Below are 16642 nucleotides of genomic sequence, written 5' to 3'. Positions count from 1 at the left end.
AATGCCAATGTCAGTGTCAGAGTTTTGAAGGTGATGGTTACAGCAGTGGAGTTTTCCAAGAGTTTCCAAGTCCTCATGAAGATCTTTGTAGAAACAGTTATACCATGTTTGAGTTGTCTTACTGTCCCATCTCAGGATACTTAGCAAAGCAGTGGCTGAACACCTTTATGAGTTGGGAAATCTGTGTAAGTGTGTGTAATTTGTGTTTTTTTTCTGTTGACAGCTGGTCCTGGCTGAAAGTTCCCACTCTGACACAGGCTCCCAGTGCACAGAGAGCCACACAGACCTTCCACCTCCCATTGAGAGAACAGGAGGCATCGGAGACTCCAGACCTCCATCATTCCAGTAAGAGCCAATTGTCTTATGGACTTATTTTAAACAAAAAAACCCTAATTCCTGTCTGATTTTCCCCTCACTTTTCACCCTCCTGATCCAAGCCAGCTGTTTATTGTTATAAAATAATATATTGAGGGATTAAAAGGGGGATGGGAATAAAAAAAACCCCATCATGGTTGGAATGAAATAGCCAAAATATCTCATTTTGAAACCCACTGTGGAGGAGTTAAGTAGTGAGAGAACCCAAAGTGCTTTTTTGTAGCGTATGCATGACAACTTATTAGTGTGTTATGTGTAATTATGGAGTGTGCAGAGCCAACAGAACTCTGCTATCAGGGGAAAACATTTCCATAAGGAATAATGATTCCTCCTCCCTGTGCATGCAGAGGCTGAGTGTGACCACACTGGGAATCCTCTGCTTAAATGGTTATTTCTTGTCCATGTGAAGAGCCAATGTATCCTCAGGATACCTTCATTTTCAGGGAAAACCTCTGAATTTAGGCAAGGAGGATTTAAAGCAGGACCTGTGATCTTGGGCTGTGTGTGAGGAAGGAAACATGGTCTTGGTTTGCCTAGTGTGATGTGTTTCCATTGCTTTCTGGGCTGAGTGTTGCCTGGGAGAGCCCTTAGTGTTGTGTAGGAGTCTTTGACAGCCAAATGCCTTCTAGGGGGGGGACAAGAAATGCTGGAAGTGCTGATCCTGCCTCACAGTGTGTCTCACAAGGGCTGCACTGCCCTCCTGTGTTCATGCATCAGCTGGGAGAGGCCTGCAAATCCAACTAGTTCTTTGTCTTTCTCACCTAAACCTACATGTGATAGCTGCAAGGTCAACATTTATTGAAAAACAGAACTCCTCTCTCAGTTAGACACAAGGCTGTGCTTGTGGAGCTGCTCCTCTGTCCACCCTCAGAGCCAGGGAATCAAAGCTGTGTCCTGCTGGTGCACCTGCATCTTCCAGGGTGTTAGTTCTATTGTAAAACACACACCCACTCTAGGTTTGAAGATTCCAAATGATAAAAAATCCACTGGATTTTGAAATTATTTGTTAAACTAAGTTGAACTGCCCAAGTCTTTCATTTTAAAGCCTGATTTCCAGAGCCTGAATCATGACCTTAGTCCTCTTCTCATCTCCTGAAATTCTGGAAAATGATGTTTCTTGGGATTTTGGTGTGGGGATTCTGCAGTAAGTGTGACTTCTTGGTTCCTAAATCCCTGAGGTTGTTTTAATGTCTACCAGAGATCTGTCATCTCTTGTTTTCCTCCTTCAGTGTTGACTGGGGGGCCTTATGTCAATAGGAGGTGCCAGCTGAGCTGGGTGTTGTGTAGTTGTCCAAACAGAAATGTTGCTGGACAACAAAGAACACAAGGAATAGGTGAAGCAGAGACATCATCAGGCAATGCCATCCCAGGGAATGAGATCCTTATCAGTGCTAACCTCAACCACCTGCCTGACAGCACTGATGTTTTGCCTCATCATTGATCAAATCCAAATAAAACTGACTTTTTTCCCTCCCTGATGGGGATTCTGAAGCTCATCCTGTACTTCATGCTCCACTGCTTCTGTTTGGTAATTGCCCAATCCACGTTGACCTGAGTGGGTGAGACTCTCCTGGTTTGGCAGTGCAGGTGTGAGGTGAGAATGGTGACCTCTGAGCTACCTTTCTCACACAGCTCTTGGGTATGTGCACTGAAAACTGAGCTGGATTTCGTTGGCTCAGCAGTGAGAGAGGAAACAAAGCAGCTGTGAGTTCCTTTGCATCCTTTGTTGGGGTGGAAACCACCTTTCGTGGGTGTGTTTAGCCATGGAGGTATGAGCAGGAGTCAGCAGATGGAGCTGCTGGGATGTCTGAGAGCCTCACAGGGTGACCTGAGCAATCTTCACCCTCTGCCCCTTCTCAGTTGTACTGGGCAAAGCAAGAAATGCAGACCTACATGTGACAACACTGAGATCCATCCTGACATTTTGGTAGGGCCTAAAACATGCAGTCAGATGTTTTTTTGGCTGGCAACCTGGATTTCCTCATTTCTGGGGTGTGCAAGTCCATTGCATTAGAGCACAGAAAGTGTGTGGGTGTGCAGGAGGCACAGCAACCCTCTGGAATACAACACTGCAGTTGTGCTAACACAGCCAACTCTGGGTCCAGCTCCACAGGAGCCTTGGGCCAGTTGATTACAGAGTTAGGAGTTTAATTCCATCTGTCAAATGTGCATGGCTGTGTGCTCCAGCCTCACGGAATTCCAGGAGAAAGACATTCATCACTCTGATGGTTTGGTTTGAGGATGTGTCAGACAGGAACAGCACATGCACAGGGCAAGTGTGAATGGAGAGTCCTTTTTAAACAAGTGACACAGAAAGGAAGAGTATGACCAGGGAGATATTCCACAGCAAAGCTTTAGCCCATGTCACATTATATTTCCAGGAGTTTTAGGTCAGTTTCCTTCATTTAATCCATTCAAATGAGCTATAGCCTTTTCCAGCACTGGAGCTACAGGGAAGATGGGGAGAGACTATTGACAAAGGATCTGGAGGGACAGGACAAGGGGGAATGGCTTCCCATGGACAGAGAGGAGGTTTAGACTGGATATTAAGAAGAAATTCTTCCCTGTGAGGGTGATGAGACACTGGCACAGGTTGCCCAGTGGCTGTCCCATCCATGGAAGTGTTCCAGGCCAGGCTGGATGGGGCTTGGAGCCACCTGGGCTAGTGAAGGTGTCCCTTCCCATCCATCCAGTGGAACTGGATGATCTTTAAGGTCCTTTTCAACATTCTATGATTCTATACACTTAATTACTTTGAGCTTTGCTGTGACTTGCAAGTCTCCAACCTTCAAGGTCACTGCTCTGTGTTGAAGTGGCCAGTGAGCTATGATTTCTGCCCTTTGGATGTCACCTCAGCACGTGCTGAAGGGGATCCCTTCTCAGCCCATCATTTCTCTCATGCAACAGCCCTGTGACAGCTTTCTCAATGTCCTGGCAATGTGCAAGTAACCCCATGTCTCAGGGCATGGATGTTGTATTTTCCTTTCACCCTTCAGGAGGTTTTGGGGTGAGCAGAACAATCTGGGGGAGCTGCGGAATGGTTTTTGTGCCTCCTAAACCAACACGTTCACAACTGTAACTGTTTTTCTGAAGCAGAACAAAAGAGATGACTCCAGTGTTTCTCCCTCTTTGTTCTCTGACAGCCCCAATGCTGCCAGCAGCAGGGATGGCCTGGACAATGAAACAGGAACAGAGTCAGTTATCAGCCACCGGCGAGACAGACACCGGCGGAGGAACAGAGAGGGGCACGAGGATGGTGAGTCCTGCTTCATTCTCCCCTTTTTTTGGTTAGAAACAACAATTTTCCTCCCAGTCTTTTGGAGCAACAGCTGCTTCTGCACGAATACTGCAGGAGAGCCTTGTGTCTGCATTCTTGGGTGCTTTCAGGGACTTATTACTTTAATGGAATAATGTGGTAATTGCTTTGAAACTCTTTGAAGCTCAGCGTTTTCTGTGAGGTCTGGACAACCTACAGTAAAGTGGCAGAGAGATTATTTTTGACAATATACAGAACTTTCTGTAGCATTAGAAGATGAGTAGCTTGGAGAGCTGTTGGTTTCTCAAGGCTTGGATCAGGCACAGTGTTTTATGTTGGTCTAACTACAGCACGTTGGCTCTGAAGATCCTTTTTCATACCTAAATACACCCAAAGTACATGTATAAACTGCACAACTTCATCTCTTGCCTCTAGTCTCTACATCAAAGTAAGCTTGGTTTTTTCATTCCTTGCCAGACAAGAATTTCCAGGCTTAATTAAGAATTAGTAGGTGCCACCCATTGAGTTTGAAATGGTCCAGAATTTGGAATACTTGGGCCCAAGAGATGCCATCATGGTATTTATTCACAGCTCCACCCACTGAGGTATTTGCCTCCAGTTAGAAAACCAGAAGGCAGATCTGTGCTGTGGGTTAGATTCAGGTGTCTTTCTGGGCATTTAACCCTTGCAACGTGTCAGTGACCCAAAGGGAATGAAAATTCCTCAGTGGGTGGAGCACAAAGCTGTCTGTGCATAATCCTGACTCTGAATTCCTTTGGGAAACCACAGAAAGAGGCAGAACCTTCCAGCAGTGTTGTGTTAAAAACTTGTTACAGGAAGAATATGAAAAGGTGAGTTGTTCTAAGCATGAAACTTGTGCCAGTGCAGGGTTAGCTGTGGATATTCATGGCAAAGGATGCTCTGGGACCACAGTCTGGGGGGCTCCTATGGAATTGTTCAAGCACAGGAGTTTCTGCCTTTGAGTGGTCTGAAAATAGTTCATACATTTCCCTTGAGGCAGAAATGGGATAAAATTTCCTCCTTCTCCTGTCAAAAGGAGGAGCATGTCACACAGTAATGCAAACATTGCCTGTTTTCTGAACCATTTAGGCCTTTTGCCTGAAACAGGTGAGTTTGTTAAAGTGCATAGACAATGATAACTGCAGGATCACTAAAACATTATTTACTGTCCATATTAGTTAATGTACTTTCTTTAATTTAGTGTTTCTCTGGCCATAATACATTTTATTTGGAAACCCAAACCACCAGTGTGTTGTTTTCAGTGGAAAACACCTCTCCAACATGCACAGTTCAGTGCTGTATCCTGAACTGCCTCTCAAAAAGATTAAAAGGAATGAAATACCCTTTGGTGACAGTGATCATTGTTTTCTTGAGCCCTCATGTCTTCTTTGGCTAGAGCACAGTTGGTGATGGAGTCTCCATCCCTGGAGGTGTTTAAGGACAGACTGGACATGGCCTGGACTAGTTGATGTGGTGATGGTCATAGTTGGACTTGATGATCTCAGAGGTCTTTTCTAACCTTAATGACTCTGTAAAATGAAGGAAGAGCCCTAGGAAAAGGGGGACAAGGGTGGAGGAAGGCAGCAGGGTGGTTACACCTGGATCACAGCTATTTCAGGGGCAGAAGCTGTGTGCTCACTCACCATTATGAAACAGTGGTAAATCCTTTCCCTGCATAAAAAGGGAAATGCAGGGAGAATGTTTGATCTGGTCCTGTAGAGACTTGTTTCAATAACACCAAAATTACAGCTCTGTAGTTTGCAGAGAGGGATCTCACTGGAGCTCTGCATTACTCACTGCTTTCTGCCATGGGTTTTATTATGCAGAGACACAGCTCCAGCACTGCCACTCAGCCAGCACAATAACCTGACCAGGGAGAGTTTGTAACTGTTTGAGTTTTTTGTTGGTGCAAAGTGAACAGCAAAGAATTACCCACCTTGACAGTGAGGATTTCCCTGGATACTCTGCAAAGGGAAAAGAGGTCCTTGTTGGGCAAGAAAACATGAGCAGTGTATCAACCTTCACTGCGAAGAGGTGAAGTGAGAAAAGGTGCAATGAGCCCTTTGGGAACTGGATACATGGACACATTGAGCTAAAACTTACAGAGATCAAGCAGGCTGAGTCCACTGATCCCAGAGCACTGTGGGACTGAGAAGTTCAACAGAATGAGGTTTGTGTTCTGACTTGGGGAAACCCCAGGGAAAGGAAGGGAAGGGAAGCCAAACCAAGACTTTTTTTCTTTTCTACTTTCCATTTTAATTTGCAAAAATTGTTCCCTAATTTTCCTGGCAAACTTTGCCAGGTTCCAGCCTGGGCTGGGACTGCAGCAGAACTCTTCCAGAACCATTCAGCTTTGGTTTGGAGTTTGGGTGATGGTAAACTAAGCAGGTTCTTTGCTGGCTGATAGTTACAAGTGTGGTATCATGGGTGGACTGTTCCCAAAAGCTCTGTGTGTGTTTCCCTTCATTGTTGCAGGATTACTCAGCACAGAATTTCTGCTGAATTGCTCCTGGGCAGTTGCAGACACACATACAGAGGCCTCTCTAAATATTAATGGCTATTTGCAGCCAGGAGATGTGGGACAGACCTGGTGATCTGATGTTTTCACACCTCTTCCCATTGCAAATGCAAAAGGGTTTTGCAGCAGAGTCTGTGATTTGCTCGACTAGGGATTCACTCTGAGAGCAACACACTGGGGCATTTGTAAGCTCTTCCACCTATTTCCCTTCCATTATTCTCCTATTTTAAGTGCAGAGGCAATGAATCCTTATGTCTTCTGTGCTTGTATATCCTCTGATGTCAAATTCATACCCACAAAGAGAATGTGGTGGCTTGAGGAACATAAAACTCCTTCATTCCTCAATGAGGTTTGTGACATTGCACATCCAAACTTAAGAAAATCCTCAGGCAAACTGATCTGGAAAAAAACTCACTATGACAGAGCTCTGCTTTCTCTCTTCGAGCAACAAAAGTCCTTGTTGCTTTGGAAAGTTGACAAAGTCCTATTAAGTGAAAGTAGGATCTTAATTAGAGACGTGGGAGGTCTGCCTGGCACAAGTTATGGGGACCCCTCGCTGGGGAGAACAAAGCTCCCGTGTCAGCTTGCTGAGGAGGAATGGGAAAGAGGCCTGTGGAAGCTCTAATTAGGGAGGTAATTAAGGGACAAGCTTTCTTTAGCGTTGAAGAATGTTTTATAGCTACTGCTCTGTTCCTGACAAGTCTGCAGACTTGTCAGTTGTTGACACTGGATTTTCCACACCCAGTTTGCTCTGGGATGAACTTAACTCTTGTGCAGCCACCTGGGCCTTAAGGAGCTCTTCCTCTAGATCCCCAAATGATTGGGAAGAGGAGCTGTTGCAGATTTCCAGGCATTGCTGCAGTACATGTATGTTTTACCACACTCTGTGCCAAGGAATCTGAAGGGGAAGGGTTGGAACTACAGAACACTGGTGATGGGAACTTGTATCCTCTCTGGTAGAGTGATTAGTAGCTGTTTGGGGGTTCTAAAGACCTTCAAACCCAAGGCAAGGGAGGGTACAGGGATCTAGCATGGGGTTGGGTACAGGTGTAAAGCAGGACAATCTCATCATTATTCCCTCCTGAGCCCTGCAGCCAACACTGAGCTGCACAGGGAGCTTACATGGCTTCCTTGAGAAGGTGATAACAGATTTCCTGTTGGTAAGTGGTCCAGACTTTCTGCATTGGAGGGGATTGGAAGGGCTGTGGTTTTTCCTCTTAACTGGCAGCTTGGCTGTGACTTCTTCCTGAGACACTCTCAGCCTTTTTCTCTGCCTCAGAACCCTCTTTGCAGCTTCGGTGAGCAGATGCTGCTCTTTCAAGGCTTATTTGATTTGGTCTTTGATGTGCTTTTGTCCCTCAGGCAGGGCCTACTCAGCTGTTGATAAAAGTCAGGGAGGACATATTTTACCCTCCTAGGCTATGCTTTATTCTAGTCTCTGAGAGACAGTGAAAGGCTTTTGTCAGGCAGTCGTGGGGATCTCTGTCATCCTCTAATGAACAAACAGGGCAGAGGGTCAGCAGGGCAGAAAGTCCCTGGTCATTAGTGGGACAGCCATTGAAGCAGAGCAGGGAGTGATTCTTGCTGGGACTTAAGGACTTGGATACATGGGAGTAGTTCATGGATAAACTCCTTAGAATTATGATTTGTGAGATTCTTCACTCAATTGATGCTAATGATTCCTGACCTTCACTCTCCAAACAATGCTGGATGGATTGGAAACCTTAGAAATGGGAATTTTATTGGCAGAGAGAAATTAGATAGAAAATGTATGGATTAAAATGCACACATTGATTACTAATTGAAGTTGTGTTAGCTGCTGTTGTTCCAAGATGTTCACATGTACCTTCCCATTGACACAACTTCTCATGGCCATTCTCATTGATCTTCTATACTGCTACAGTACTTGTTAATACTCCTGCTGCCTCATCCATTTCTGGCCCATGAGCTGAGCCACAGACAAATAGAGAAGTTAGGAGGATTGCAGCTAGGCTGGAGGGCCAGCAGGTTTTCCAGCTGCTGGATGGGATCAGGTTCTGCACAGAGCTTGGCTTTGGCATCAGGATCCTCCTGTGTGCAGCTGTGGGTGTAAGTGTCCTGCTGCTCACAGTGCCACTTCTCCCTGATGGTAACAGCTCTCTGGTTTTGTCCTGCAGTGCCTCGGCTCAATGGGCACCCGAAGCTGGACAGGCACCGTGAGCATCCTCCTGGCTACGACAGCTCCTCCACCATGATGAGCAGTGAGCTGGAGTCCAGCAGCTTCATCGACTCCGAGGACGACGACAACACCAGCAGGTAGGGCACTGCCAGAGTCACTGAGCTGGGAAATGCTGTTCCCATCTGTTTCCAGGCACTCCGCTCTGTTTCTGGGCTCTTCTGAGACATGACTGCTGAGATGAGGAGATCTTCATCTTCTCTTTTCTTCTTCCTTTTCTCTATCAATTTTTTCTTTTTTTTTTCCCTCTAACTCTTTCAGCACTAAGAATTCACCAGTAAGATCATGTTGTCTATTGAGATGGGATAATAGGGTTTTTCCCTGCCCTGGGAGGGTGGTGAGACACTGGCACAGGTTGCCCAGGGAGGCCAACCCTGGCAGTTTTCATTCCAGGTTGGCTAAAGCCTTGAACAACCTGCTCTGGTGGGAGGTGTCCTTGCCCAGGGTAGGGGGTTGGGGCTGGATTGTCTCTAAGCTCCATTCCAACCCCTGAACATACTCTGATCCTGAATATAATCTGCTCTGAGAATCAAGCTCAGTTTACTGGGTCACTCCCCAACCTGCCTGTAGCCACTGCTCCAAGAGAGAAACTCTCCCTGTCCTTTCCTTTCACCAGCAAGAATAGTCACATTTGGAGATCAAAGCCATGTGCAAGTGTGTACCTATTTTGAAAGCAGTGGTGTGAATATTACAACAAAACAGCTTCCACAGAGGTTCCCAATACATGTGCACTTCACTAGGGCTGAATTATAAAGGAATTCCTGGGTAATTGCATGGTCTGAGGCGTATGAGCAGTCCAGGAATTCATCAAGGTTAATGCTGCTGCAGAGGCAGTTTGGGTTGACATATATTTAGGGCTTCTTAATTACCTTCTTCTTTCAGTGCAGACAGAGTGTGAATTATTCATTCCTTCTGCAAGAAACAGCTCCAGTTCAGGACATCTTTGTTAATCTCTAAAGATATTTTAATTGTTGCATGAAAGGTTTCTAAGCCAATGCATGTTTTGGGGTTCAAAATACTTATTTTTAAGGATGTAAGAATCAATGAAAAGTCATGTTGTTTGCTTTCCTGGCCATGTTCCCTGAACACTGTCTCTAGAGCTGTTGTTCATCCCAGTGAGTTTTGAAAACACATCACAGATGAATTGCCAGAGAACAAGGTTACAGATTCTGGTGGGTCACAGACATCTGTAGCTAAAACAGATAAGATACAACTTGAGAGTTTTAAATTCTAGGCCATACTGAAGCAGCAAAGAGCAGCTAGTCCTGGAGATACTGAACCACTTACTGTGTGTACAGACACAATTAGCTTATTGAACTCTGTGGATCTGTTTGGTCTTGCAGTAAGAGCTTAAAACCCTGTTGAAGAGCAATAGTTCCTCCAAACTCTGTGTAAAGGCTGTAAGAGCTTAAAACCCTGTTGAAGAGCAGCAGTTTCTCCAAACTCTGTTTAAAGGCTATGTGTTTCCAAAGGGTTGAAAGGATAACTCAATGAACAGCAAAGATTTAGTCCAGAATTAGTTTCAAGAACTTATAGGATAACTCAATGAACAGCAAAGATTTGGTCCAGAATTAATTTCAAGAACTTACTTTGCTCAGTTACAGAGAGGTGGAAGTTGTCCCTGCCCATGGCAGGGGGTTGGAACGAGATGGTCTTTAAGGTTTCTTCCAAGCCAAACCATTCTATGATGAAGTTGCCAACACCTGAAGATACAAAAAAATTACCCTTCTGGATGCTTTGTGCTGGATATTCCTGTGCACAAAGGGTTGGCAAGATCAGTAGTTAACCTGAATGCACTCTAAGCCTTTAGGGCTTCCAACACTTCTCCTTCCCTCCCTGAAAAATGAAGCTCACAAAAACAACAACAACCACAACCCTGCAGCTGATTTGGGTTTCTTGTCCATAAATGAACCATTCCCATGGCAGCAAACTCTGCAGCAGGGCAGGATCAGCACGGGTAGTGTGGCCACTGAAGCACATTGTTGAATCTTTCTGTATTAATAAAGCAAAACTTCCTGTGTATGACACAAGAAGAAAGAGATTCTTGGAAGCTGCTGCACAGCTCTTTTCCTTTCGAGGCTGGGGCAGGAGCTCTTGGCACACAGAATAGCTGCCAGGCCAGCTAGTCAGGAAGAACCACTCAAAGGAATGCTCCAAGGTATGCTGTTGTGTTCCAGGGATGATGTTCTCAGGCAGATGAGAGATTGTGCTGGCAGGGAGAAGTTTTCTTTAGAGGCAAACACAGCCAAGTAGCTAATGGAGTATGCACCAGAGCTGCTGAAGACAGAGGCTTGGGGACAGAGGGGTCCAAGGGGTGAGTTTGGTTGATGGTCTGTGGGGTCAGAGCTGCTTTGGGAAGGAGGTTGTACAGGGAGGAGGTCACTGAGAGAAGAAATCAGTAAAGGATGTTACTGGCTTGGGAGGAAGAGGTTGTAAAGCTGAGGATGCTTCTCTGGCTGTGTGTTTGATATTGTTTTAACCTGGAGTTGTGCAGAGTTGGGTAATTCCCTCTCCAATGGAGATCTGTTTGATTTAAGAAGGAATAATGCTTTATTTTGCTGAATTACCCTGTTCATAGATGTTACAGGTCAGGACAGAGTGAGTGCAATAATTCCCTTTCCAGGTGTGATATGAGTGAGTGTGGAGCTGTTTGCAGGTAGGATTCTGCCTGGAGCTTGATGCAGGGAGCTCGTGGTGAGCTTTACAGTAAAAGTCTTGTTTCTGTTAAACAAATAAAGATCTGGCAGGTGTGACATGTAGGATCATGGTCAGCAACTTGCACTTGGTATTCTCACTTTAATGCAGCTAAAATAATTCACTGCAAAACCAAAGGATTATGGTAACATTAACATTAGTTCTTTTCAAACTGTATGGATAAGGTTTATTGAAGAAATGTTACCTTTTTTCCCTTCCTTTGGGGATGGTAGAATGGATTTATTAGCTTTTATGTTCAAGGTGCAGTCAGGGGTTTGGGCAGCAGCTAGTGCAGGAAATGAATTGCTAGTGATGATTCCAGATTTGTTTTTCATCTTTGCCCTTCATTTGTCTCAAATAAACCATCTTGTTTGGTTCATCAAACTGTAGTAACAACTTTTACTCAGTATTTCTGGGGATACTTCAGAGAGCAAAATGTTACTGCTCATTAGAATAGGTCTGAGCATCACTGTGGTGGGAGCAACATATTTTGTCTTCCACAAATTCACCTACACTGCTGGAGAGTTTTAGCTGAATCCTACTGATGAGATGTTCTGGGAGAGAAGAGAAGGAGAAAAAAACAGGGAGGAGATAGGAAAAGGGAGAATATTGGTAGTGAAATGGAAGGAGAAGGTTTTTGTGTCAATCTTTGAGTGGTGAATGTTGACCAAGTCCAGTTTTGGGAGCTTTGCATCTGAGACCTCTTTATTTTCCCTGTTGAAAGGTAAAGCTTCACAAACCCAAGTGCTCTGGGACTTGTTTCCACAGACCAGGAGTTATCACATTTTTGATCTCTTTGCTGTTCCCACCTCTAGGTTCTGTAAATTAATTGGCCTTGCTGGGAGGGGAAAAAGGAGTGTGTGAGGTTAACATGCCTGAAATAGTTGGGTGAACTCAAAGAGAATAGCAGGAGCTTCACACCCTCTGAGCAGTTCCAGCATCTGTGGACACCTAGTTCATGCAGGATGAGTCTCTCAACGTGGTGGGTTAGAGCCTCATGGCACCAAGATCCTTTTTGGAGTTGTTGGTATCAGTTTTTCCTTGAGGTATCCTCATGTTCCTGGGACTTGAAGGGACATGGAGACAGGGGAAAAAGTCTGGCACTGTTTGTTTTGTGCCAGTGCCAGTTCAGTGCCTTGTGTTGTGTAGGGTTGGATTTTTTAACCTTGATTGATGATGGAGCATTGCTTTGTCTTTTTTTTAAACATAATAAATAGAGGAGAGATATCTCTGTGGTGTTATATTGGTATCTTGCAAATCTAGGCTTTGTTCCAGGCTCCTGAAATGAATTTGGGCAAATCCATTTATGTCTCTCTGTGCCTCAGTTCTCTCTCTGTAAAATAAAAGTTATTAATGCTCCAAACTCTTAATGGGATCTGAAGGATTTATATGTAGAATGTGGTTCTACAAGTTTGAAGAGCCTGAAAAAAAACCCAGACCAAAATAAAACTAAGAGAATATGTGAAGGTAAATCATATTTACTATTCCTATGTCACTTTTTGGTAGTAGCTAATATCAATTGATGTTTATTGCATTGAATTCAAGCCTTAAGTTCCTACCAACAGGGTGGAGAGCAGCAGGGGAAAGCAGAGAAGAAAACACAAGAAAATACATGACAAGAGTCACAGAAATGAATACTAAGGGTTAGACTTGCTCCCAAATAAAATGAAGACAGTAAAATTCTCTGTGCTGGAGTTGAACTTCCCTGTGCTCTTACAAGGTGCCTGGTGGTGCCTGCAGGGTTTCCTCTCTCCTGCAGGTGTAGGAAGCAGCAGGTTTGGGCAGGGTGCAGGAGGTGGCAGTGGCTGAGCTGTGCAGAGGTGACATCTCTGTGTTTCCCCCAGGTTGAGTAGCTCCACGGAGCAGAGCACATCGTCGCGGCTCATCCGGAAACACAAGCGCCGGAGGAGGAAACAAAGGATGCGGCAGATCGACAGGGTAAGCTTGGAGCATCATCCTCCAGCCAGGTGAACTGGGAGCTTGGAGCTCAGCTATGTAGTCAGGAAGGGATCCAGAGCAGGTCTGTGCCTGTTGGGTTCGTTGGGAAGGTTCCCTTTGGCTCCAGTCTGCATTAGTCTCTACAGTGCTGCAGCACTTCAAGTTTTCTCCTCTCCCTTTCTCCTTTTACTGGTCAGTGATCCCATTTCCTATCTTTTCCAAGCTCAGTCTCTGCAGGAGAAGCTCCTGCTGGCTGATGTGGGAAGGGCTGACCTGAATTCTGGTGGAAGAAGTCTAGATTCATAGTAGGTCATAAATCTTTTCTCATGCCCTTTTTGGTGCCAGACCTGTGGCAGCAGGCTGAGCATGGCCCAAATGACAGACTCCTGAAGTTCTCCCATAAATACCAGTGTTCACACATGAAAAATGAGCACACATACACATTTTATCACAGGAACTGGGGTGATGTTTTAGAAGATCTTTGCTGGGCACGTTTGTACTTCATTTTGGAGGTGAGGGAGTGTCTGTTCTCACTTCCTGACAGGTCATGTCTCTTCAGGGAGGAGCTGTGGGTGCAGTAATTCACACAGCACTGGGCACTTCAGGACTGAAGTGTTTGCCTGTCAGTCACAGTCAGGAAGCAGAAATGATTCAGTGTCAAGTTCAGCTGAGAAATCTCAGTGTAGGAACTCACTGTATGTGTTTTGTGATCAAATCCCAGGGGAAGGTGCAGACTGGGTCCAGATTTCTTTCCCTTACAGGTTCTATATGAGGAGGCCACAATACTTTCTGGCTGCCTTCCAAGTGGAAACCTACTGATGAATTCCTGAGGAGTTAATCCTCAATAGTTCTTTTTATTGTCTTATTCTGAGCCACTTAAAACCTTGAGACTTCTTTGTTGTATTTTGCAGTCGTCTTCGTTCAGCAGCATCACTGATTCCACCATGTCCCTAAATATCATCACTGTCACACTCAACATGGGTAAGAGGATAAACCATGGGGTTTTTTATGATGAATTTCAAGTGATAGAGATGAATTTTGTGATGACCTTTGGAGCCAGGAGAAAGTTCCTTGGTTTGAAAGGATGGCAGGGGAACTAAAGGGAATGGCAGCTGAGAGTTGCTAGTGTTGGTTGTGTTTGCATTCCTTCTGGATAGGAACAGATAAAAATCTAAGCCATTTTAACAAGCAGATCAGTGTTCTTTCTAGGGAAGGAGCTGGAACTGCAGGATATGGAGTTCTGCTCTTGTGTCTAGGAATGCTAAGGGGTCAGACATTGTTAGGGACAAGAGGGGAAAGACACTGGAGTTTGTCTTTCTGCTGCTTCATCCTTTAGCCAGCCAGAAATGTTCAGGGCTGCCAATTAATTCAGCACCTTTCAGTGGCACCAAACCCATTCTGACATGTGGAACAAACATTGCTTAATGCTGATCAGGTGCCTAATTAATTTCCAGGTGTAGACATGTCCTTTCAGTGTCATATCTCTTGCTGCTTATTTGAATGCAACTTTTCATTGCCCTGGATGAAAAACTCATGTCCTTAGCAGCATTTCCTGCTGCCTTTGCCTGAAGGTGCCAGGCAGACACTCAGGGCAGCCTGAGATTGTTGTAAGTCCAACAACAATGCTGATGTGTTGAGAGAGATGATTTTTTAGAGCTGAAGTTAGCGCTTCGTTATCATTCTAATCACTCTGCTTTTTTTTCCCTTCCCCTCCCTGTACTTTCTATCCATACAGAGAAGTATAACTTCCTGGGAATCAGCATTGTGGGACAGAGCAATGACCGAGGGGATGGTGGCATTTACATTGGCTCTATAATGAAAGGAGGAGCAGTGGCAGCTGATGGCAGGATTGAACCAGGAGATATGCTGCTGCAGGTTGGTCTGGGGCCCAAAGGACATGACCTGGACATGGGTGGCTCAGCTCTGGCATCCCACCAGGCCCATGGGCTTAGGAATCAGTCAGCAGAATTCATTCACACCCAGAGAAATGTGGCACAAAGACTGTTACTGCTTAAATGGAGTCCTGCACATAGTTCTGGTGTTCTCAGCATAAGGATGTGGAACTGTTGGAGCAAGTTCAGAGGAGGCCACAAAGTTGATAAGAGATTTGGAGCATCTCTCCTATGAGGACAGGCTGAGAGAGTTGGGGCTGTTCAACCTGGAGAGGAGAAGGTTGTGTGGAGACCTCAGAGCACCTGCAGGAGCTGAAGGGGCTCCAGGGAAGCTGCAGAGGGACTTGGTTAGGAACTGCAGTGATAGGACAAGGAACAATGGGCAAAAATTGAAGAGGAAATTGAGATTAGATATTAGGACTTTTTTTTCCCTGTGAGGAGAAGGTTGTCCAGGGAGGCTGTGGCTGCCCCAACCCTGGCAGTGTTCAAATCCAGGTTGGATGAAGCCTTGAGCAACCTGCTCTGGTGGGAGGTGTCCCTGCCCAGGGCAGGGGGTTGGGGCTGGATCATCTCTAAGCTCCATTCCAATCCCTTAACACACTGAGTCAAATCAATAATTTCCTGCTGGACAGTCCATGTGCTCTGAGAAACATTTCTGCAGCTGCTCAAAGGAATGGAGACAGTATAAGGCAAATCCAGTGGGAAAGAACATTTCAGATGTCTTTAACTTCCCAACTGCCAGGCCTGAGCCCTGCTCTTTGCACATTTCAGGTGAATGATGTCAATTTTGAGAACATGAGCAATGACGATGCCGTTCGGGTCCTGCGGGAAATCGTCTCCAAACCAGGGTGAGCTCATTTCACACCTCTTGGTGCTTCTCCTCCATGTGCAGCTATTGCCATTGGGCAAACCTCAGGGAAATCAGCATTCTGATCTCCATAAGGACCAGCAGGACTAATCCCAGCTCTGGATTCCTCAGTGTGAATGGGTGAGACTGGTTTCAATGCACCAGCCAAAACCAACACAAGGCAGGAGTTGCCTGGTTTCAGCAGTTGTGTTTGTTTTAATAACTCAGGAGCTGATCATTCAACAGTTTTCCCTAGTAGTGCTCATCATCTGTGCACGACTAGAAACATCCTGATACTGGTGCTGAGAATATTTCAACAGGCATGTCAAAAATATTCTCAGAATGTGCTTGACAACTGTTGGATAGGAACAAGTTTGTCTCAAACAGTTCTTTGCAGCAGTTCCAACTCTGTAGGAAAATTAAGAGTCATCATCTCTACCTGTTTTCTTTCTTCCTAGACCTATCAGCCTAACAGTAGCCAAATGCTGGGACCCTACTCCCAGGAGTTATTTCACCATCCCCAGGGGTGAGTACTCATTTGGGCTCTGCTGGGTTCAAGATCTGGAATATTTTCACCTATTTGAGCATCCAACAGATTTCCATTCCCTGCAAGTTCAGTTCTATAAGTCTATTTGCTGTTATTTTGGGAGGGAGGAGTTTAAAATACTCTTTGTGAGACTCCAGAGCCTACTGAATTCCTGGGAGTTTTTCTTCAGATTCATGTGGCTTTGGCATAGATCCACAAAGCTCTTAACCTTTTGAAGGGTTTATCCTTATGAGCTTAACATTCCAGCTGAGAAAAAGTTTGGAGGATAACTAAGTGTTAAAAAGCCTCATTTTGTCAAATTCTTAGAAATAATTTGAAGAGAGTGTGTTGAAAATTTGA

General features: G+C 45.1%; 1 protein-coding gene across 1 annotated transcript in view; it reads left to right on the top strand.

Annotated features, from left to right (window-relative positions):
* LOC103802538 (segment polarity protein dishevelled homolog DVL-1-like) overlaps nt 1-16282 on the top strand; it is a gene marked incomplete at both ends in the record, with an annotated part of 27182 nt that extends 10900 nt beyond the window's left edge. The window contains 8 exons of the mRNA XM_009075022.1: nt 224-345; nt 3519-3631; nt 8327-8465; nt 12924-13017; nt 13929-13998; nt 14753-14892; nt 15681-15757; nt 16215-16282. Coding sequence (XP_009073270.1) covers nt 224-345; nt 3519-3631; nt 8327-8465; nt 12924-13017; nt 13929-13998; nt 14753-14892; nt 15681-15757; nt 16215-16282 — 823 coding nt within the window. The remainder of the gene's footprint in view (nt 1-223; nt 346-3518; nt 3632-8326; nt 8466-12923; nt 13018-13928; nt 13999-14752; nt 14893-15680; nt 15758-16214) is intronic.
* Between the last annotated feature and the right edge of the window lie 360 nt (nt 16283-16642).

Source organism: Acanthisitta chloris, unplaced genomic scaffold, assembly GCF_000695815.1.
Source record: "Acanthisitta chloris isolate BGI_N310 unplaced genomic scaffold, ASM69581v1 scaffold26335, whole genome shotgun sequence".
NCBI classification, from domain to species: Eukaryota; Metazoa; Chordata; class Aves; order Passeriformes; family Acanthisittidae; genus Acanthisitta; species Acanthisitta chloris.
This window is presented reverse-complemented; position numbering and strand designations above follow the sequence as displayed.